Genomic DNA, 25134 nt, shown 5'->3' on the forward strand with positions numbered 1-25134 from the left:
TGACATCAACTCCATAGATGGCGCTTTCACCAAAAGCATAAACCCGACAACAAACAAGACCAATCCAACTCAACTCGCGTGCTAACCAACCAAACAATAGTCCCTCACAACTCGGTCGGCGAAACCCTACTTTCACGCCGCACCTCTATGCCACACAAGTCAGTAGCGCGTCTTTTTTGAGAAGTGCGCATTGGACTAAAAACCTATTGAGAAGCGCCAAACTGAAAGAGAGCCCTATTATATGCTTCTGACCATTTTGTGCATTTGTGTTCTCATTTTTTGTTGCACCTGTGCTACAATGTTCGTACAAATTTGTTGAGCCATGTCACTTGGATGGCTCAGTCCAGCTCAGCCGAAGAGAAAAAGGCAGCCTGGAGTGTCTCAGCTAGCATGGAGGGCAGAAGGTTCTTTTCAGGTGGCAAAACCAGGGGGGGGAATCAAAATAAAATTAAAAGGGTCAAAATGTCATAACATCAAAGTGCAATTTTAGCGTGTCCAACGTTCGAAGTGGCAAATCGTCCAAGGCGCTTCTTTCAATCGTCAAAAGATCAATTTTCTCGACTGTGTGAACGTGAGAGCTCTGTGTGATAGAAGCCTGTCGAGTTTAGCCATTCGTATGACATGGGCAGCTGGGATCGATCAAATGCCATCGCAATGATCAGCAGCAGCACCTGCTGGACTATGAGCTGAATATCTGATCGCGACATGGAAACGCCTAAAAGAGTTGGTCGACCTCCTCTCCTCTCCTCTTGAGCTCGCCTCGCCCGTTTCCGACGCGACAATCATTTGCGGCCATGATCCGTGGCGCTTTCCGCTGAAAGTTTTCGGCCGCCTCAAGTCGGCCACTGCACTGCAACACTACACTCAAGGCTAGCTGTTTCTTACTAATTTCTGCTTTGTTGAGAGAGAGAGAGAGAGCAACAAAAGGAAGGTTATTTTAGTGGCCATGGAGCAAGAAAGGAAAGGTCTTGTGTTCCCACACCTCGAGAATAAAGTGGCTGCCGAAAGGAAAGGGGCAAGGCTGGCTGGTGAATGGTGATGGAGAAACCAATGCAATGCAAGGCTAATAAGTGTAGGATCAGTAGCATACTGGAGTATATGCTGCTGGTCAATCATTTTCTGACTAATGATAGGATCCTCAGAGAAGAAAGGGAAGAAAGAAAGGAAAAGGGATTATTAATCGCAGCATTTTGTGTTTGTTTAGTGAGCAAAAGTTGAGCAATTTCATCTTGTCATAGGGTATCCATCCTCTTTTCTGCTATCAAGGTTTACAATATCATTTGGATCTCGAAAACCGATCCCCTATGGTAACCAGAATTATCGCGAAAATCGCTCAAAATTCGATGAGAATTCATTCAAAATTCACTCGATCAAATTTGAAAATAAGAGAAAAAGTCGACCGAATTGACATTCGGTAACCGGTCGAATTGCACTGATAACTGAGTGAATTCACCAATTTATCTATCGATTTTTTTTGCATTAACTGCATTTCTCGGTAACCGTTCAGTTGTCCCAATTTATCGAGCGATTTTCTCAAGTTTAAGTGAAGTTCAACTAAAAATAAATAAAAATAGCTCAATATTGTAAAATCAATAACTAATTCATCTTAGCTTCAAATCAAGTGAAACAAATTTTGTTGGTTTTCTTGTAAAATGATCTACAAGATAAAAGTATTTATACTCATAAAAAAGTTGAATATTTTCTGTGAGAAAATGTATTTACTAAACCTAGTTAACTGTTTGCTAGTCCAAAAATCATGAAACCAGTTTTATCGGTCTTCTTATATTATCCTATATCTTTTAAAAATACATGAACTCATGAAATAGTTATTGTAACATGCAGGATTGTGTAAACGTGTTGCAACTAGATTAATTTATAACTAACCCATCATACCTCTAAAAATAAAACCACTTTTATTAGTTTACTTATACTATGTTTTATGTAGGAGAAATAATAGTAGACACGATAAAGTTAATTGCAGTGATGTTTCTTAACATAAAACTCTAAATGAAATAAAACTAATTTTAAAGATCCTCTTAAGATATGATCTACACAAAAAATATGTGTTTGTTTGTTAAGATTTTTCTTAACCTGAGTTAATAAATGAGCTGCACGCTTCAACTTTTTTCTTTTTTTTTTTCAAACTTCCTCCCTATAGAATATGATGAAAACGAAATTATTTTTAAAAATGTTTTTTACGGAAGGTCTTAGAATTATCTCTACTTTTTTAGAATTTCTTTTATTTTTTTATTTTTGATTTTGTTTTTTTTTAATTTTTTAAATTTAAATTTAAACAGTTTTTTATTATAAAATCGATGCGGACCGATAAGCTTTGTAAACACGATAATCGCTCGATGATCATCGTATTTTCAAATCATGTCTGCTATTCAGCCTCTCCTTTTGAGAGTGAGAACAGCAGGGCCTAGCTACCAAGGCACATGCTCCTCTGCTAGCTTACTCAAATTCAAAAGAAATGATCCTAATGAACTCATCAGACATTCAGACTTTACAATTGCGTTTCGTTTCTTTTCCGTAGTATCCTTCACCTGCTCCATTGGTTTGGTTGCCCATACATGAAGACACGCCAACCATGATCAATCAGATCAGACAAGCATCATGATATCATAGAAATGTGAGAAGAAGCTACTAGTACATACTAATGAGTACTGTTGAAGCAACAAGACGAAAGCTTCGTTTCACCAAATCGTTGAGGCGTCTCACCAATCACCATGCTAGCAGCAGGAGAGCCTACCTGGGAGGAAAATGACAAACTTTTGCCGCCGCTGCATGCCCAACATGTACGACCTGCCCGGCATGGTTTGGCGCCGACCGGGGTATGCATGGATGGAGGACGGACGACGGCGAGAGCTTTTTCCCATAAAATTGATGTGAATGCTGGCAGGTAAGGAAACGACGACCACGACCCTGTTCGTTCGTCGGCCTGGTAGCGGTAGACCAAACGCCAACTGCTGCTCATCTCGCCTGGACGATCCGAATCTAGCGCTCTGTTGAGTGTTGACCGTCCTTTTTCTTTTTAATGAAACCGGCAGGAGAGCTATCGTTGTATTGATTATAGGAAGTTCAACGAAAGATGAACAATATTAAAATGAATGATTTTACTGTGGTCTCAGAGTAATTAAGTAATCTATGTTTTATAGAATGGTCTAGATCGGTTAGAATATTTTTTATTGTTTAAAGATAGTATACAGAGTAGAGTAGTATAGAGAGTATAAGGGTATTTTTTTTTTAAAAGGTATAAGGTAATAATGTGCAAAGTGAGACTCGAATCATTATACCCATTCAGCCTATTCCTGACCTTAGTCACCATGACCTAGGGTTCGGTCCACCCATTCGCACATTTCGTCACCACGTGTGACCTAAGGTTAGGTGAGATTGCTCGATTTGCGGCGTGGTGGCTTGACTCACGGTTGCGGCAGCTCGAGGCTGCTCCATTACCGCAACTCTCGTGTGTTTGAAGGAATCGAGTATTTTGTGGAGTACGTCAAAAAAATTGTAGTGCCATTCAATAATATGGTGAGTAAATATTAACAATACTATGACAGTTACTAAAATATCCAATCACATTAACGGTAGAATTAAGTCTATACTACCTCTTACTTACAAGTAGTATGTGAAGGATTGAGATACCGGCCTAGAGAGGGTGAATAGTGGCTTTTTCAAATATTAAAATAGCACAACAGAAATAGGTCAGATGTTCTGATATTAAATATCGGATGTTCCGACTAACACCTGAAAGTGCCTAGAGGGGGGGTGAATAGGCTTTTCTGAAATTTAAAACTAAAAACAGCGGATTAAACTGCCGGATACTCCGGTGAAGTCCGGATACTCCGGTATGGTCCGGAGTATCCGGTCTAGTCCGGAGACTCCGGCCTGACAGGAAATTTCAGAATAAATTTGAACTAAAGGCCACAGCTAGATTCTAAGAGTTGCACTAGGTCAAGTAGATATTACCAAGCTAGAATAACAATTAAAACTAGCAAGATTGATACTATAGCAATTTAAATGACAAATTACCAAATGCACGCGATCAAGTAAGTTTCACAAGTAAGAACACGAGAATATATCCCGGAGTTCGGCCACCTCACAAAGAAGTGCCTACGTCTCCGTTGAGGAGCTCACAAAGAGCCGGGTCTTCTCCAACCCTATCCTCTTCTAGCGACCACAAAGATCAAGCTAGAAATTCTTACTCAATATGAAGATGCTTACAAACTTCCCGAGGCACACCACAAGTTTTGGGTGCTCTTCGGGCGACTCCTTTCCTTCTAGAAACCCAAAGCTTCAAAGGAGATGATCGCAGTAAATGCTCAATGAAGAACTAAATGCTCAAGTGGCTTGAACTCTCTCCAAAACCACACTCTCAAATTTTTGCAAATTTGGCTCTAGAGATGATTGGAGAGGCTTTGAATGCTCTTAAAGTGCTCAAGAGATCTCAAGGAAACCAGTCACAGCAAAAACTCAATGCTATGGAGAGAGGGGGCATTTATAGCACTCTCTCACAGACTAGCCGTTACTGTTTTTGTCAGAGCTTACCGGAGTATCCGGTGTACACCGGAGTCTCCGGTCCTAAATCCAAAACGGCGTCAGAACGGTCACCGAACGTGTCAGAACTAGCCGTTACAGTTCTGTTTAATTGCCGGAGTCTCCGGTGAACACCGGAGTCTCCGGTCCTGACAGATTTTCCAAAAAGATTAAGTCCGGAGACAAGCCGGACTCTCCGGCAACTTCAGGTACCGGAGTATCCGGTGAACACCGGAGACTCCGGTCTTTTCAAATAAAAACAAAAAGATTAAAGGCTAACCGAGAGCCTCTGCCGGAGTCTACCTCGGAGACTCCGACTGCCACCAAAACATATTACCGGAGTATCCGGTGAACACCGGAGACTCCGGTCCTTTTTTTTATTAAAAAGATTAAAAGCTAACCGAGAGCCTCTGCCGGAGTCTACCTCGGAGACTCCGATTGCTACCGAAACATTTTACCGGAGTATCCGGTAAACACCGGAGACTCCGGTCTTTTCTGTTAAAGAAGGACCAGAAGCCGAGACTCTCTGCCGGAGACTAGCACGGAGACTCCGGTCTTGCGCTGAGTACCGGAGTATCCGGTGATCACCGGAGACTCCGGACTCAGAGAATTTTCAGAAAGAGTTTCGTGTCCGTGAGTGAATGTGTCTCTCAATTAGGTGATTCTAAAGGTTCTCTTGAGCATTGAGACACTAATCAAGCAAAATAAAAACATCCCTCTAGGAAAAAATCTATCCTAGACTCAAATTCAAAAGTGAAAAGAATTTAAGACCTATTTAATAGCCTTCGATGAATCTTCAATTGTTTCGACGGGCGACAAACGTCACTTGCCTTCACAACTAATGCTCATGCCTGTTCAATACTTACAAAGCACGTTAGTTCTTTAATCGTTTTGTCATTAATAAGCCAAAACCCACTTAGGGGGCCTAGATGCACTTTCAATCTCCCCCTTTTTGGTGATTGATGACAACCCGATTAAAGGATACATAAGGATACAAGAAAATGTTTTAAATTCTAGAAGATATGGTAAGCTCCCCCTAAATGTATGCATTGTTCTAAGCAAAGTTAAGCAACAATGCATTTATTTTAGGAAGTGGAACACAAGAGCTCCCCCTATATCCTAGAATCAGTGGGAAGCAAAAGATTATGAAAAGACATAGAGCACACAAAACTAATGTAAGAGCAACAATCATCATACTAACATAAAGGTCTTATGAAATTAAATAGTACAAGGGTTCATCACAAGCCAAACTCCAATTGTCCAACAGCGAAAGAGATTTTTTTAAAAAAAAGAACTAAGGAAACTAAGATAAAGGATAACTATCTCTCCCCCTTTGGCATCAAGCACCAAAAAGAGAGAGAAGGAGCCTACTCGCTGCTACCATCTTCCTCATCATCGTCTTCCACGTCTTCTCTTCCTTCGCTGCCGTCAGAGGAATCGTCTTGAGCTTGTTGTTGAGAGCTTTCGGCTGCTGCTTGAGCTTCATCATACCATGCCCAAGGGTTCTCAACCTCAAACGGTGCACTCTCCGCTTCATCTGACTCAATAGGAGAGCAAGGGGGTTGGAGATTCATGGATGTGTACATTTGTTTCTGACGATCCTCCATTTTCTTTAAGCGAGCACCTTGATTCTTGATTTCAGTGGCATTGTGAGTGCAAATCTTGAAAATTGCTTTGAGAGCACTCTTGATGAAGGAAGACCCTCGAGGAGGAGCACGTCTCGAGGCAAACGGTCTTGAGCTAGGAGGAGCATGAGGAGGAGATGGAGAAGGAGATGGAGCTTGAATGTTCAACGGCCTCATTCTGTATGGTTCATGCTTGATCTCCTTGACAAAAGTCTTTTTGGATATCCTTTCAATGATAAACATGAGATAAGGGGCATATCCACAACTTTTTATAGGTGACTTGGATGTAAAAACAATTTCCTCCCATAGAAAGTAAGCCACACTGAACGGAGCATGATCATTTGACATGGCTGCAAGGAGATTTCTGGAGATACTTTGAACTGTAGTTGCATCCCCACTCTTGGGTGCCAAGGTGAGCCGGAATAGGGAATTCAAGCAACGATAGAAAGGCCTCATCCCTGTGAGTTTCCCAAACTCAACTCGTCCATGATTTAGATACATGAACCCAATTTCTTCCAGTGTCAGTTGATTTTCATTGTGAATCTGATCCCTGGAGGTATCTCTGACATCTAGATGGAAGTAGTGAGCGAAGCCTTTGAAACTGATCCTGTATCTGACTCCCTCTGTCATCCAGTGCATAATGGGATTTTCACATCCCTCAAACCACACTGTGGCATAGAATTGGGCAATAACCTCCTCGCACCAATCATATCTGAAAGCCATAACATCTTTCACCCTTTTGCTCTCACAGGCTGCAATCACTTCGTTGAACACTGGGTTGTTCTTCCTGGCCATATAATCCCAATCAATCCATTGCATGGGAGTAATAGGCTTCTTCTTGGCCAAAATTACCGTTTCATAAAAGTCTGCCTGAAAGTCATTCCAGAAACGATAATCGGCAACATTCTTCTCAAAATCATATGGGTTGTTTAACCTTTCACTAACAACCCTTGATACATTCTTCATGTAGTTTACTGTCCTTTTTGGAGCATCAACAACAGAAGCTGTCCTCCGAGGTCTGTGAAGCTTTAGGGGACCAATGACTTCATCAGCTTGATCTTCTTCATTATCCTCGGATTCAGATGAGCTATCTTGTGCAGCACCTTTGCCTCTTTCTTCAGTAGAAGGCATCGTTCCTCGACCTCTTCCTGCAGTTACTCTGGCTTGCCCCTTTCCCCTTGCAGACTCTCTGCCTCGCATAGCATGAGATTTGGTTCGGCAGAGGGTCACAAGGTCCCTGTCACTACTTTCAGCAGCTATGCCTTCCTCGATGTGAATACCACCACTTGCGGCTATTTTGCGAACTCTTTCACCACTGGCATGGCCGCTTCCACTATCTTCTGATTGGGCAGGAGCACTTGATTTTTGAGAGAGGGGATCACTTCTTTGTTTCTTCTTCCTCTCAAAAGTGCGACCCTTCTCAAAACGGTCTCCGGCCATTGCAAGAGCACCTAGAAGCAATGGAATGATCAAAGAATTTGAGGAATAAAAGATTGGACAGGAAAAGCTGAAACTGCAGGTTGATACCGGAGTATCCGGTGAACACCGGATACTCCGGTCGGCCCCGGCAGAAAACCTAACCATCTAGGGTTTGGAGGATATGGCCGACTAGGGATGAAACAAGTTTGGGAATGGGTTCTAGAGGGTACTAGGAACTATTCTACCAAAGGAAAACAACTCTAGACAAGAGCATTGAGAGATCGGGAAGATTGTTGAAAACGGTACCTTAGAGCTCAAATCCTCCGGGGATTTTTAAGAAAGAGAGATTTCCGGAGATTCCCGCCTTGAATCCAGGAGATAATCGTAGCAAGACTTGAAAATCCTTGAGTTCCTCTCAAAATCGCCGGAGAGAAGGTCGTTTGGAGAGAGGACAAGATAATAGATGAAAAGAGGTAACTGTTCGGGCTGGGGAAGAATATAGAATTCTGGAGACACCGGAAACTCCGGTGTAGACCGGAGACTCCGGTCCTGACACTTTTACCGGAGACTCCGGTGAACACCGGACTGTCCGGTAACTGGAAACAGAACAAAATAACGCTGAGTCTGTGAACAGTGTCAGGTCCGGATACTCCGGTGAACACCGGACATTCCGGGACCTGGAGCTGTCACAGCAGATTTTAGAGCTGAATAAAATTTTAGTGGAAGGAGAAAGGTTGGACAAGAGGATTAATTTGTCAAATGTGATCAGCCAACCAAGCATCATTACATAACTATGATCACAAGTTACAAATTTTGATCGGAAGATCAAAAAATCCAAATAGTTTTGAGAAAAAACACTCAAAATGCAGTTTTCGCAAACTCTTAACTAGAAAAACTATAAATCTACAACAAGCAAGTGTATGCAACAGTTCAAGCCACGTTCCGAGAATCTAGGACATTTAATTCACTTCTCAACTCACAAAACCTTTGCTCATCAAGTGGTTTAGTGAGGATATCGGCTAATTGATTTTCGGTTCTCACATGGCGAATGTCAATATCCCCTTTTGTTGCATGATCTCTCAAGAAATGATGTCTAATATCTATGTGCTTGGTTCTTGAGTGTTGTACGGGATTGTTGGCTATTTTGATGGCACTCTCATTATCACATAAAAGTGGAATTTTGGGAGTTTTGTGTCCATAGTCTCTTAGAGTTTGCTTCATCCATAGGAGTTGAGCACAACATGCTCCCGCGGCAACATATTCGGCTTCGGCAGTGGATAGAGCTACGGAGTTTTGTTTCTTGGATGACCATGATACTAGGGACCTACCCAAGAATTGGCAAGTACCCGAAGTACTCTTCCTATCCACCTTACAACCGGCATAATCGGAGTCCGAATAGCCGATGAGGTCAAAGGATGACCCTTTTGGATACCAAAGCCCAAGGTATGGAGTATGAACTAAATATCGAAGAATCCTCTTAACGGCCATCAAATGGCACTCTTTGGGAGCGGCTTGAAATCTTGCACACATGCACACACTAAGCATAATATCGGGCCTAGATGCACATAAATAAAGCAAGGATCCAATTATGGAGCGATATACCTTTTGATCCACACTTTTACCTTCTCCATTGAGGTCAAGATGTCCATTAGCTTGCATGGGCGTTTTGATTGGTTTGGCATTCTCCATGTCAAATTTCTTGAGCATATCTTTGATGTACTTGGTTTGGCAAATGAAGGTTCCTTCCTTGAGTTGCTTGATTTGAAAACCGAGAAAGAACTTCAATTCTCCCATCATGGACATCTCAAACCTTCTTGTCATGATCCTACTAAAATCTTCACAAAATTGTTGATTAGTAGAACCAAATATAATGTCATCGACATATATTTGACAAACAAATAAATCATTATCAATATTCTTAGTAAAGAGAGTGGAGTCGGCTTTGCCTATTTCAAAGCCCTTTTTGACAAGAAAATCCCTAAGGCATTCATACCATGCTCTAGGGGCTTGTTTTAGCCCATAAAGCGCCTTATGGAGTCTAAAGACATACTCGGGATGTTTGGGATCTTCAAAGCCGGGCGGTTGCTCCACATATACCAATTCGGAGATTGGTCCATTTAGAAATGCGCTCTTCACGTCCATTTGATATAACTTGAAATCATGGTGAGTAGCATAGGCTAATAAAATACGAATTGATTCTAGCCTAGCTACGGGAGCGTATGTCTCACCAAAATCCAAACCTTCGATTTGAGTGAATCCTTGAGCAACCAAACGAGCTTTGTTCCTTGTTACTATCCCATTTTCATCTTGTTTGTTGCGAAACACCCATTTTGTCCCAATCACATTTTGTTTTGGCCTTTCCACCAAGGACCAAACTTCATTTCTTTTAAAATTATTCAATTCTTCTTGCATAGCCATTATCCAATCCGGATCTTCAAGCGCTTCTTCTACCTTCAAAGGTTCCAAAGAGGAAACAAAAGAGTAAAATTCACAAAAGTTTGCAATTCTTGAACGAGTAGTTACCCCCTTTTGTATATCACCAAGGATGTTGTCCACGGGGTGATCTCTTTGGATACTTTGATGAACACGTGGATGTGGCACTTGAGATTGATGTTGGATGTCTTCCACTTCATTATTCAAGAACTTGTTCGGATCTTCATGGTCTTGATGTTGATCTTGTGATCTCTTGTCGTCTTGATCTTGGATTGACATTGATGGTTCAGCTTGCATTGAAGAAGATGGTTGATCCCTATCAATTTGAGTTTCTTGAGTCTTTTCTTGTTCTAGGGGCTTGATTTCGCCAATTGCCATCTTCTTGATTGCTTCGCTTGGTATTTCTTCATTACCTAAGACATTTGTATCGACTTGCTCCACTTGGGAGCCATTAGATTCATCGAATGTTACGTCTCTCGCAATTTCAACACATCCGGTGGTTTTGTTGAAAATGCGGTAGGCGTAAGCATTTGAACCATAACCAAGCATAAACCCTTCATCTACTTTTGGAGCAAATTTTGAACTTCTAGATTTCTTGTTTAGAATAAAGCATTTGCTACCAAATACCTTAAAATAGGAAATATTTGGCTTGTTACCGGTTAGAAGCTCGTATGAGGTTTTGTTCAACAACTTGTGTAAATATAACCGGTTAATGGCATGGCATGCGGTGTTGATTGCTTCCGCCCAAAATTGATCCGATACTTTGTATTCATCAAGCATTGTTCTTGCGGATTCAATTAGAGTCCTATTCTTCCTTTCGACCACTCCATTTTGTTGAGGGGAGTATGGAGCCGAGAACTCATGCTTGATTCCTTCTTCATCAAGAAACTCTTCAACTTGTATGTTCTTGAATTCGCTTCCATTGTCGCTTCTAACTCTCTTGATCTTTACTTCGAATTCATTTTGTGCTCTTCTCACAAACTTCTTGAGAATGGCTTGAGTTTCGCTTTTATCATGCAAGAAGAATACCCAAGTGAAACGTGAAAAGTCATCAACAATAACTAGGCCATATTTGTTACCTCCGATGCTTATATAAGTGATTGGCCCAAATAAGTCCATGTGAAGAAGTTCCAATGGTCTTGAGGTGGTCATCACATTTTTCAAGGGATGAGATGCTCCAACTTGCTTTCCTGCTTGGCATGCACTACAAACTCTATTTTTCTCAAAGGTCACATTCGTTAGTCCTAGAATGTGTTCACCCCTTTGAAGTTTGGACAAATTCCTCATGCCAACATGAGCAAGTCGGCGATGCCAAAGCCAACCCATGCTAGACTTAGCCATCAAGCAAGTCTTAGGCATCACTCCATCCGTTGAAAAATCAACAAGATAGAGTTTACCCTTCAACTTGCCCGTGAAGGCTATAGAGGCGTCCTCCCTTCTAGAGACAATCACACCCTCATTTGTAAAAAGACAATTGTAACCAATTTCACATAATTGAGATACGGATAATAAGTTGTAATTGAGTGATTTTACTAGTAAGACATTTGAAATGGAAGTATCATTTGAGATAGCAATTTTACCTAGTCCCATTACCTCTCCTTTTCCATTATCACCAAAAATGATGTTTTCATGAGGTCCTCCATTTTCTTCAAAGGAGAAGAACATACTCTTTTCTCCGGTCATATGATTTGTACAACCGCTATCAATGACCCAACTTGATCCGCCGGAGGAGTATGCCTACAAAACAAAGTTATGCCTTTATTTTAGGTACCCAAATTTGTTTGGGTCCTTTAGCGTTAGTCACAAGCACTTTTGGCACCCACACATTCCTTTTCACAATTCTATCTCTTGTGCGGGGACCAACATAGAGAGCAACCACTTTACCATGGTGGTCTCTCTTTAGCATGTATGAAGCATAAAAGGAACATTGGGGGGCATAAGCCTTCGGTTGCCTTGTTTGAGTAGGTTGATCAACTTGTTTGCCTCCTTTGACAAACTTGAGGCATTCCACTCCATTCAATACCACACGATCATTTGGCTTGCTTGTATATTGGTCAAAACCGAGACCTCTCTTTTGCTTATTATCTTTGGCTTGGATAGTCTTGTAAAGTGCATCCTTTGACTTATAAGTTTTGATGCACCCATATTTGACCAAAGCATTTAGCCTCTCATTTTCCTTTTGTAATGCTTGCAAGGATTCAATATTAGTTGTACAAGCATTTATTTCAAGGTTAGAACAACGAGAACATCCATTGCTAGTAGATGCATTAGATAGTAAAATTGCTTCACTAGAGTTAGAGGAGCCTTTCTTAAGAATATCAATTTGTGTTTCAAGAGTTCTATAATTTTCATTTAAACAAGATACTTTCTCTAGAAGCACGAAATTGTTACTCTTAAGATCGGCAATTGAGGAATTTGCTAAATCACAATCTTTAGACAATTTCTCAACTTTTTCTTTCTCTTTAGCAATGAGCTCCTCGAGTTCAAGGTTTCTCTCCTTTTCAAGGATGAGCAAGTCTTCTTGCCTCTCAAGGGTCTCTTCATGACTATCTATTGTATCCATTAGCTCCTTTATTTTAGCCATGACATTTTTATTCAAACCTTTGAACAAATTGTCACAATCACTATCATACTCACTATCACTATCTAGGAGTTTGGATTGAGATTTTACCTTGCGGTTCTTGGCCATGAAGCATTTTGGGGAGTCTCCATCATCATCATCATCATCATCATCATCATCACTCATTAAGAGTGATTTTCTTGGTGTAAGCTCATGAAGAGCAATGGTGGCGACTCCTTCATTATCGGAGTCCGAGTCGGAGTTGGAATCCCACTCTTCTCCAATATGTGCTTGACCCGAATATTTCTTCTTGTATATCTTGTTCTTGTCTTTCTTGTATGACTTGACTTTATTGTCTTCTTTGTCCTTTCCCTTCTTCTTGTTCGGACAATCGGCTATAAAGTGACCAATTTCGCCACATTCATAGCATGCCCTTCTTGATGTTCTTTTCTTGGGCATGTCTCTCTTGTACTTTGAATAGCCTCCTTTTCTCATGAATTTCTTGAACCTCTTCACAAAGAATGCCATTTCTTCATCTTCGGAGCTTTCATCATCACTTGTGCTTGATTCTTGAACTTGCTTGCTCTTGCTTGCCTTGAATGCAATTTCTTTATGCCTTGAGGTTGAGCTTTGTTTAGCATGAATCTTCACTTCATTTGCTTCTTCTTCCATAAGCTCATGAGCAAGAATCCTTCCAAGCACATCACTTGGTGTGAGTCTCTTGTAATCTCTTCTCTCGCGGAGAAGCGTCACCAAAGTGGGATTTCTAGGAGCAAATGCCCTAAGAAGTCTCTTGACCACTTTGTGATCATCAATGTCCTCGCTTCCAAGTCCTCTTAGCTTGTTCACAAGCACCATCATCCGATCATACATTGCTTGAGGAGTTTCATGATCCTCCATCACAAATCTTCCTAGCTTTCCCTCAAGCAATTCTATTTTAGATTCTCTCACACTTGTAGTCCCTTCATGAGCAACTTGAAGTGTGTCCCAAATTTGCTTAGCTTCCTCAAGTCCATCTACTTTGTTGAATTCCTCCGGACTCAAGGCACTAAGCAACACACTTGTAGCTTGAGCATTGCGATGCATATTTTGTTCTTCACTTGAGGTGAGCTCTTGGTCTTCCTCCGGCAGCTCAAAACCTGTGCAAACAATCTTCCAAATACTTGGATGAAGGGAAATCAAGTGCATTTTCATTTTGTGCCTCCAAGCGGCATAATGTGTACCATCGAAGAATGGCGCACGTCCGGAAGGCACGGAAATGTAATTGCTAGAAGAATTCAAACGATCATAATTGAAAGGAACTTCACTTCCCTTTCCTTTACCATTACCATCATCACTTCTTGATGGATCATTTTTCGGACCCCTCGGACTTCCGGATGTCGACATGATAATTCCCTCCAAGCGGTGAAGCCTTGTAGGAGGTTAGGCTCTGATACCAATTGAAAGTGCCTAGAGGGGGGGTGAATAGGCTTTTCTGAAATTTAAAACTAAAAACAGCGGATTAAACTGCCGGATACTCCGGTGAAGTCCGGATACTCCGGTATGGTCCGGAGTATCCGGTCTAGTCCGGAGACTCCGGCCTGACAGGAAATTTCAGAATAAATTTGAACTAAAGGCCACAGCTAGATTCTAAGAGTTGCACTAGGTCAAGTAGATATTACCAAGCTAGAATAACAATTAAAACTAGCAAGATTGATACTATAGCAATTTAAATGACAAATTACCAAATGCACGCGATCAAGTAAGTTTCACAAGTAAGAACACGAGAATATATCCCGGAGTTCGGCCACCTCACAAAGAAGTGCCTACGTCTCCGTTGAGGAGCTCACAAAGAGCCGGGTCTTCTCCAACCCTATCCTCTTCTAGCGACCACAAAGATCAAGCTAGAAATTCTTACTCAATATGAAGATGCTTACAAACTTCCCGAGGCACACCACAAGTTTTGGGTGCTCTTCGGGCGACTCCTTTCCTTCTAGAAACCCAAAGCTTCAAAGGAGATGATCGCAGTAAATGCTCAATGAAGAACTAAATGCTCAAGTGGCTTGAACTCTCTCCAAAACCACACTCTCAAATTTTTGCAAATTTGGCTCTAGAGATGATTGGAGAGGCTTTGAATGCTCTTAAAGTGCTCAAGAGATCTCAAGGAAACCAGTCACAGCAAAAACTCAATGCTATGGAGAGAGGGGGCATTTATAGCACTCTCTCACAGACTAGCCGTTACTGTTTTTGTCAGAGCTTACCGGAGTATCCGGTGTACACCGGAGTCTCCGGTCCTAAATCCAAAACGGCGTCAGAACGGTCACCGAACGTGTCAGAACTAGCCGTTACAGTTCTGTTTAATTGCCGGAGTCTCCGGTGAACACCGGAGTCTCCGGTCCTGACAGATTTTCCAAAAAGATTAAGTCCGGAGACAAGCCGGACTCTCCGGCAACTTCAGGTACCGGAGTATCCGGTGAACACCGGAGACTCCGGTCTTTTCAAATAAAAACAAAAAGATTAAAGGCTAACCGAGAGCCTCTGCCGGAGTCTACCTCGGAGACTCCGACTGCCACCAAAACATATTACCGGAGTATCCGGTGAACACCGGAGACTCCGGTCCTTTTTTTTATTAAAAAGATTAAAAGCTAACCGAGAGCCTCTGCCGGAGTCTACCTCGGAGACTCCGATTGCTACCGAAACATTTTACCGGAGTATCCGGTAAACACCGGAGACTCCGGTCTTTTCTGTTAAAGAAGGACCAGAAGCCGAGACTCTCTGCCGGAGACTAGCACGGAGACTCCGGTCTTGCGCTGAGTACCGGAGTATCCGGTGATCACCGGAGACTCCGGACTCAGAGAATTTTCAGAAAGAGTTTCGTGTCCGTGAGTGAATGTGTCTCTCAATTAGGTGATTCTAAAGGTTCTCTTGAGCATTGAGACACTAATCAAGCAAAATAAAAACATCCCTCTAGGAAAAAATCTATCCTAGACTCAAATTCAAAAGTGAAAAGAATTTAAGACCTATTTAATAGCCTTCGATGAATCTTCAATTGTTTCGACGGGCGACAAACGTCACTTGCCTTCACAACTAATGCTCATGCCTGTTCAATACTTACAAAGCACGTTAGTTCTTTAATCGTTTTGTCATTAATAAGCCAAAACCCACTTAGGGGGCCTAGATGCACTTTCAACACCGAAAGTTTTGATGTAGACGATCGGAACTTCCGATTTGCCTGAAATTTGAATCTAGCTATATCTATGAGCAAGGATGAGTTAAACTAAAAAAAGCAAGGTGCTGCAGGATATGATGCTATCTAATTTGAAGTAGAACTAGCAAGCACAAAGTCCAACTCAAGATAATAAGCGAATTGCTCGAAATCACATAAGAGGTGAGAAATAACCGAAGGCGGAGACAAGATGAATTTGTTTCCGAAGTTTGGGTCCTTGAGAGGATCTTACGTCTCTGTTGAGGGGCTCGGTCACACTTGAGTCAAATCTCTTTCAACCCTTTTCCTCCCGAGGTTGCACGAAGCACTCCTCGTTTTCCTTTGGTATTTCTTTCCTTGCGGAGACGAAATCCGTCATTCACAAACTTCTCACGATGCACCACAAGTGAATCAGTGGCTCATGAGTGACTCCTAGCCGTCTAGGATACCTCAATCTCTAAGAATAACAAATGCGCATGAAGAATGGTTGGAGATGAACCCTAGTGTTCAAAGATTTCAACGCTTTCACTAGCACTTTGCCAAGATAGGTTCACCATCTTAGTTCAAACACTTAGGCAAATGCAAACATTGTATGCAAGGAGTCAATCCACGTTTTGAGAATTTAGGATATTTAGCTCATTTTTTAACTCGTAAAACCTATGCTTATCTAGAGACTTAGTGAAAATATCCGCTAATTGTTTTTTTCCTTATGTGTTGTAGGTCTATGTCTCCCTTTTTGGAGTGATATCTAAGTAAGTGGTGTCGAATATCCATGAACTTAGTTCAGGAGTGTTGGACGAGGCTATTGGCTATCTTGATTGCGTTTTCATTGTCACACAAGAGAGGCACTTTGTTCATATGAATTCATAATCTTTTAAACTTTGCCTCATCCAAAGAAATTGTACGCAACAACTACCCACAGAAATATATTCTGCTTCAACGGTGGATAGGACTACAAAATTTTGTTTCTTGTAAGACCATGACACTAGAGACCTACATAAGAATTAACATGTACCCGAGATGCTCTTTCTATCCACTTTACAACCCACATAATCTGCATCAGAATATCCAATGAGATTAAAACTCGAACCTTTAGGATACCAAAGCCCTAGGTTTGGTGTATGAACACGATCGAAGAATTCTCTTAACAGCTACTAAGTGACACTCCTTTAGAGTGTCTTAAAATCTTATACATATGCTCACACTAAGCATAATATCGGGCCTAGATGCACAAAATAAAGCAATGAGCCTATTATAGAATGATATACCTTTTGATCAACGGATTTACCGTCATTGTTAAGGTCGAGATGGCCATTTGCTTGCTTGAAAGTGCGAATAGGCTTAGCGTTCTCCATGTCAAATCTCTTGAGCATATCCTTGATATACTTGGTTTAACATATGAACATCCATTCCTTGAGTTGTTCGATTTGAAATCCTAGAAAAACTTCAACTCCCCCATCATCGACATCTCGAACCTTTTTGTCATTATTTTACTAAGCTCTTCACTAAAAGATTTGTTAGTAGAACCAAATATAATGTCATCGACATATATTTGGCACATAAATAAATAATTATCAATCTTATTAGTAAAGAGAGTAGTATCGACTTTACCAATTTTAAAACTATTCTTGACTAGAAAATCCTTAAGTCACTTATATCAAGCTCTAGGAGCTTGTTTAAACCTATAGAGTGTCTTATGGAGTTTACATGAGATGGGAATTTAGGATCTTTAAAACCTGGAGGTTGTTCAACATATACCAATTATGTGATGGGTCTATTAAGGAATGCGCTCTTCACGTCCATTTGATAAAGTTTGAAACATGGTGAGTAGCAATATGCGAATATACTCTAATCTAGCAATGGAGGCATAAGTCTCACTAAAATCTAAATCTTTAATTTGTGTGAAGCATTATCCAACTAGTCTTGCCTTGTTCCTCGTCAGTATCCCATTTTCACCTTGCTTATTGTAGAAAACCTATTTGGTGCTAATCACATTTTGGTTGGGTCTTTCCGCCAATTATCATACCTTGTTTCGGGTGAAGTTGTTTAACTCTTCTTGCATTGTCATCACCCAATCCGAATATTCGATTGCTACTTCTACATTTAAAGGTTCCAAAGAAAATACATAAGAGCAAACATGTCCAAATGGGCCGTGCCTACTAGGCTGGCCCGAGGCTCGTCACTATAGGCACGACCCAGGTACGGTACAACCTAAGTGTAGATGGGCTGGACTGGCACAACACGCTGCGACGGGCCATGCCTGGGCCGAGTGCGCGGCACGCCGGGTCGGCATGAGCACAACACAGCATGGGCCGGCACGCCAGCGGGCTGTGCGACACAGTTAGCCCAGCTAGGCACGCGGCGGCATGCCTGGCCTGGCTCAACACAGCACACCAATGGCCAATGCGACACGCGGTGCACAGCCGGCCCGGTCAACACGGCACACTCGGCATGGCACGCTTGGCGCTAGCCGTTGGACGCGTGGGGTCAGCACAGCTAGAGCACGGGCAGCACGGGCGGTACGCAAAAGCACACGGGGGCACAGCCGGTTAACATGTTAAATGGGCTACGCCCAGCCCGTTTAACCAGTTAACTCAATTTTTTTGAATTTTGTAGTCGTTTTTATGACCGTTTGAACTCCAAACAATTCAATTTTTTTTGGCAAAAATCAACATTTTCACCTATAAACAGAGAAACACCCTGCATTTCATTCCACACCAGTAACATCATTTGCTCTCTTGTTTCTTCCTCTCATTCGTCTCAAAGTTCTTGCGAATTTACGAAATTTGGCACAGTTAGGTTGAATTGTTGCCAAAAATCCAAGAAATTTCAACACCATGATTCTGCTATCTTAAAGAAATCTTGGTGATTTTTTTTATCGTTGTTCTTTGTTGTTTCTTCCAAATTCTAATCTTTTTTTTATTATTTGTTATTTCTAACTATGAATATATGAATTATTTGTAGTGCTATTTGATATTGATCATGGACGTTGGTGATTATGATTATACATATATCGATCATGATTTTTTTCTTCAAGGACTCTCAGGGGACTATGACAATTTTGATACCAGTGCTGTAGATGAAGGACCCGACAGTGAACTTCCAACTGGTTCACATGCAACAGCACCTCCATCGTCAGGCTCTACAAGTACACATATGTTAGCAAGCACTGGCTCTAAAAGATCAAGAGCCACTATTTCCGAAGTTTGGTAAGACTTCGAAAAGATCTATAGAGAGGAAGACGGGGTAAGTGTCAGATATGCTAAGTGTTATATTTGTAAACATGAATTATCTGCAAAGTCCTTAGGTGGAACAGGACACTTGAAGAGGCACGCTATAACTTGTAAGCGAAAGAGTGGAGCAACCATGAAGCAGATGGTGCTACTGTACAACCCCGACGGCTCTGTTCGTCATTGAGAGTATGACTCTGCCAATGCTCAAAAAGAGTTATGCCACTTCATTGTAAGAGCGGATCTACCACTCAATATCAGTGAGTCTACTGCATTTGAAGATTACATTAAAAAAACTCATAATCCTAGGTCCACATATATTTCTAAACAGATAACTACTAGGGATATGGTAAAATACTACAACGTGTGTCGTACCAAGCTTAAAGAAATGTTGCAAACATGTACATTTTCAGTTGTTTTTACCTCGAACATATGGGCAGGTAAGGCTAGAAAGGATTATCTTAGTATGGTTGCTCATTTTTTTAATAATTATTAGGAACTAGAAAAGAAAATAATAGATTTTTTATTGATTGACAGTGCACATACTGGTAAAAATATTGCTAAAAAAATATCTCAAGTAGTTGAAGACTTTGGGCTCACAAATAATATATTTTCTATCACTTTAGATAATATCGGTGCAAACTCTAGAGCAATGAATATTCTTACGCCGTTGTTTAATACATATGCTGAATCTTTCTTGTTACATCAACGTTGTGCTTGTCATATTATCAATCTTATAGTAAAATCTGGTTTGAAGAGGTTGGAGCAAAACCTAAACGATTTTCATAATGCAATATCATTTTTGAACTCCTCTAACCAACATGTTGCAGCATATTAGTAGAATAATGTTGCAATAGGTGTGTGTTCACGTAAGTTTATTGTGGACATACTGGTAAGGTGGAACTCTACTTTCTTGATGCTCAAAAATATTCTACACACTATCATCAGCATGGTGTCAGACTTTACCATATAAGAGCACATTTGGTGTGTTTATTCATACACACTATCATCAGCATGGTGTCAGACTTTACTCACAAAAGCGCATTAGTATGTTAATGAAAGGATACTTTAGTTTCTTAAATTTCTTTATGATGCAACTATGAGTTTATCAAGAGTTTATTATCCAATAACTTATTTAGTAATACATAATATTGTTGAAATTGCTACTCATTTAAACAGCTATGAAAATGAAAATCTTCTAAGAGATTGTGTAGTTCTTATGAAATCTAAAATTTTAAAATATTGGAAAGAAATTCCTTTATTGTGTGTATTTGCCTTTATTTTAGATCCTAGAGCAAAAATTGTAGGTTTCTGTAGAGTTCTCACAATTCTAGGTGATGTTCTTGGTCATGATTATTATCTAATATTTGTTCTAAGTTATTCAATGTTTATAGTAAATATGAAATAAAGTATGCCAGAGTTCGCCTGCAACGACCTGCACTGGCACCTGCAACAAGTAAGAAGACGACAACATGTAGAAAAATATTTGGAGAAGGTTCTTCATCAATAAGTTCAAACTCTTCATCACGATCGTCCATGAGCACCGGAATTCCAGCATCTGGAGGGGAGCTGACAACCTTCATCGACAGCGACGTTATCAGTCATGAACAAGAAAATTTCAACATACTGCAGTGGTGGTATGCGCACAAGACGACTTATCCAGTGCTTTCACTATTAGCACGAGATTTATTAACAGTCCCCGTATCTACAGTTTCTTCAGAGGTTGCCTTCAGTCTTACTAGAAGGATAATCGAAGAGAGAAGAACAACTCTCACAAGTGAGATCGGGGAAATACTCACTATAGTAAAAACTGGGAATAAGCTGAAGCGCGAATACAACATATTGCAGAGAACACTGAGCTTGAAGATTCATTCAAAAATTTGTATTTAGATGTTAATGAGAACATGTAACTTTCAATTTTCTGAGTTAGGTTATACTCTTTTTTCTTTGCTAGAAAGGTTTTTAATGAGGTAACCTATCAATAAAGCTCATTTTTAGAATTAATTATTTATATTATTTTTTATTTCTTTATTTTTTAAAGCGACCCACAACCACTCACGGACTCACCTCTTTGGCTCTCTCCCTATTATTTTTTATTTCTTTTATTTTTTTTCCAAAGCGACCCATCACCCCTCACCTCTCGTCTTAGCCTATAAATATCCACCATCCTAATTCCTAAACTTCCAGAGTTCCAGTGATCACATCGGCCACTCATCTCTCTTTTTCTACTTTTTAGCGAAAGGCACTTGCCCGCTTCAACAAATCAATTCCATATTTCCATTCATGTATCAAGACGCTGAGAACTCGCATGCATGGTCGTTTGTGTGGCAATATTTTGAAAAGGTTTTTAGAGAAATTAACAAGGAACAAGTAAGATTTGGTAAGTGTAATATATGCAGTAATAAAATAGGTGACAGGTCTACACATGGAACATAGCACTTGAGGAGGCATCATAAATATTACAAGTAAAATTTTGGGGTTTCTAACGAAATCATGTAATTTTTGGAGCATAAGTTGTACTCTTTTTTCCTTCTAATAGAAAGGTTTTTAACGATACAACCAATCAATAAAGCTCATTTTTATCTATTTTCAATATCTATTTTTTCTAGAATTTTATAGCTATTATTTTTTATTTTTTTCTATTTTTGGATCTCTTCCATACCCCACTACGGCACTGCCTCGTGCCCGTGGCTTGGCTCCACTCCACCCGCGATCCCTCCATCGTGCTCGTGTAGGCTTCCTGCCTCCACCCGTGACCCCTCCATCATGCCCGAGCCAACCATGTCGCGCCGTGCCTCCGGGCCGGCTGTGCCACTGGGCCACAATCATGCCCGGGCCGGCCCGACCCGGCACGATGGCTAACGGGCCGTACCATGGGCCGGGCTGACACGACATGACCCATCGCACTAACCGAGCCTATCGGATCGTGCCTAGACGGGCCGTGTCGAGCCGACCCGACAGGCCCATTTGGACAGCATTACAAAATATTAATATTCACAAAAATTAGCAACTCGAGATCGAGTAGAGACTACTCTATTTATGTCACCACGGATGTTATCGGTGAGATAATCTCTTTGCACACTTTGATGTATTCTTAGGTGTGGCACTTGTGATTGAGATTCAACTTCATCTTCTCTATCTTGATCAAGGAATGTGCTAGAATCTTGTTGATCTCGATTTGAGGTTGGAGGCTCCACTTGAATTGATGAAGATGGTTGATTTGAATCTTCTTGAGGCTCTTGTGGTCTTATATCAACAATCGTCATCCTCTTGATTGCTTTGTTTGGAATTTCTTCGTCACCTAGTACATTAGCATCAACTTTCTCTACTTGAGAGCCATTATTCTCATCAAATGTTACATCATGCGTGATCTCAACAACACCAGTGGTTTTGTTGAAAATATGGTACACATAAGCATTTGATCCATAATCAAGCAAGAAATATTCATCTACTTTATATGCAAATTTAGAGGATTTTGCCTTTTTGTTGAGAATGAAACACTTGTTTCTAAAAACACGAAAATATGAGACATTTCGTTTGTTACCGGTAAGAAGCTCAAATGATGTTTTCTTCAGGAGCCGGTGAAGATACAACCGATTCGTTGCGTGACAAGCAGTGTTGACGGCCTCCGCCCAAAAACGATCGAAGATTTTGTATTCATCAAGCATGGTTCTTACCATCTCAATAAGCGCATGGTTTTTCCTTTTGACAACCCTGTTTTGTTGAGAAGAGTAGGATGCCAAAAAATCATGCTTGATTCCTTCCTCATAAAGAAATTCTTCAATTTGAGTGTTCTTGAATTCACTCCCGTTGTCACTTCTAATTTTCTTGATCTTTAAGTTAAACTCATTTTGAGCTCTTCTTGTAAATTTCTTAAATGTTTATTGAGTCTCACTCTTATCATGCAAAAGGAATACCCAAGTGAAACGAGAATAATTATCAACAATGACTAGACCATATTTGTTACCGTTGATACTTATGTAAGCAATATGACCAAAGATGTCCATGTGAAGTAGTTCCAATGGCCTTGTAGTCGTTATGATATTCTTGGTGGGATGTGGCATTCCAACTTGCTTTTCGGCTTGACATGCGCTACAAATCATATCTTTCTCAAAAAAAACATTTGTCAGTCCCAAAACGTGATCGCCCTTTAGAAGTTTGCTAAGATTTCTCATACTGGCATGTGCTAGCCTACGATGCCAAAGCCAACCCATGCTAGATTTAGCCATTAAACAAGTCTCAAGGATTGTTTTATCCAATAAGAAATCCACAAGATAAAGTTTGCCTTTCATATGATCTTTAAACACTATGGAGAAATCATCACTTCTAAAGAGTGTCACATCAATATTTGTAAATAAGCAATTAAAATCCATCTCACATAATTGAGACATGGATAGTAAATTATAGTTCAAGGATCTTACAAGCAAAACATTCGATATGGAAAGGTCACTTGAAATAACAACTTTACCTAGTTCCATTACCTTTCCTTTTCCATTGTCACCAACACAATATTCTCATGCGACGATCCACTTGTATCAAATGATGAGAACAGATCTCTCTTTAGTCATATGATTTGTGCAACCACTATCGATTACCCAACTTCTTCCACCGAAGGTATATTCCTACAAAGATAGATCAAATTTTATTCTTAGGTACCCACACTTGCTTGGATCCTTTTATGTTAGTCACAAGTATTTTTATACCCAAATAAATTTCTTAATAGAAACATGCTTATTTCTAAGTCCAACATACTTAACAATAATTCTACCATGACAATCTTTTCTAAGCACATATGATATATCAAAAGTAGTTTGAGGTGCATGATAATGATTTTGGATACTTTTGGCTTTGACAAAGTTGATGAATTCTTGCTTTTGCACCAAGGTTTCAACCTTATTTTCCTTGGGAGGATGGTATCCAAGTCCTTCATGGTTGAAGTTGTCTCTTTGATAACCAAGATACTCTCTGAGGGCCTTACTACCTATATGGCACTTAAGAAGGCCATTGTGAAGGAGTCCAATGAGCTTCTCATTTTGACTTGCTAATGTTTGCATAGATTTAGCGTTAGTAGCACAAGCATCAATATCAATATATTTGCATCTAAAACAATCAATGTTACTTGAGACACTAGTAGAGCAAGGTGCATCGTTCGAGATACTAGCCTAGAGGGGGGGGGGTGAAAAGACGCTTTTTCAAATATTAAAATAGCACATCAAAAATAGGTCAGATGTTACAATATTAAATATCGGATGTTCCGACTAACACTAGAAGTTCTGATGTAGACGATCGGAACTTCCAATTTGCCTAAAATTTGAATCTTGATTGATCTACGAGCAAGGATGAGTTAAACTAAGAAAAACATGATGCATCAAGATATGATGCTATTCAGTTTGAAGTAGAACTAGTAAGCACAAAGTCTAACTCAAGATAAGTGAATTGCTCGAAATCACTTAAGAGGTGAGAAATAACCGAAGGCGGAGACAAGATGGATTTGTTCCCGAAGTTCAAATCCTTGAGGGGATCTTACATCTTCGTTGAGAGGCTAGATCACACTTGAGTCGGGTCTTTTTTAACCATTTTTCTCCCGAAGTTGCACGAAGCACTCCTCATCTTCCTTTGGTATTTCTTTTCTTGCAAAGTTCACAAACTTCTCACGAAGCACCACAAGTGAATCGGTGGCTCGTGAGCGACTCCTACCTATCTAGGAGATCTCAATCTCCAAGAGTAACAAATGCACACGAAGAATGCTTAGAGATGAACCCTAGTGCTCAAAGATTTTAACGCTTTCACTAGCACTTGAATCTCCTCTCGAATCTCTCACCAAAGATTCGATCACTTAGAAGGGAGAGAGGAGAGGTGAAAAGTTGCTCTATTTTTTTTCACAAGACAAAGGGAGCAACAGTTAGCTTGGGAGAGGCGAAGGGGTATTTATAGAGTACCCTCTAAAAACTAGTTGTTATGAGCTTTTTTAGCCCACATCTGAACTTTCGATATAGATCGGAACTTCTGATCTATGCAAAGTAACAACATTGACTTACTCCATCCAAACCAAAACTGGAAGAATATACACAACGAAACTTCCGACCTCACGGGACTTACGATTAGCAAAATACTTCCATCCTGAGAACCCAAGGTTTTGACAAA

At 40.5% G+C, this 25134-nt stretch overlaps 1 protein-coding gene across 1 annotated transcript; it reads right to left on the reverse strand.

Moving 5' to 3' along the window:
• Positions 1-3755: 3755 nt before the first annotated feature.
• LOC133928374 (uncharacterized) lies at positions 3756-8087 on the reverse strand. The gene is made up of 2 exons (XM_062374681.1): positions 7890-8087; positions 3756-7615 (listed from the first exon to the last, which is right to left on the reverse strand). The coding sequence occupies exon 2, from the start codon at positions 7602-7604 to the stop codon at positions 5907-5909; it is 1698 nt and encodes a 565-aa protein (XP_062230665.1). The 5' UTR covers positions 7605-7615; positions 7890-8087; the 3' UTR covers positions 3756-5906.
• Between the last annotated feature and the right edge of the window lie 17047 nt (positions 8088-25134).

The sequence above is a fragment of the Phragmites australis genome, chromosome 9, assembly GCF_958298935.1.
Source record: "Phragmites australis chromosome 9, lpPhrAust1.1, whole genome shotgun sequence".
NCBI classification, from domain to species: Eukaryota; Viridiplantae; Streptophyta; class Magnoliopsida; order Poales; family Poaceae; genus Phragmites; species Phragmites australis.

Coding starts and splice junctions, on each gene's coding strand:
- LOC133928374 (XM_062374681.1), bottom strand. CDS start 7,604: ATGGCCGGAGACCGTTTTGAGAAGGGTCGCACTTTTGAGAGGAAGAAG.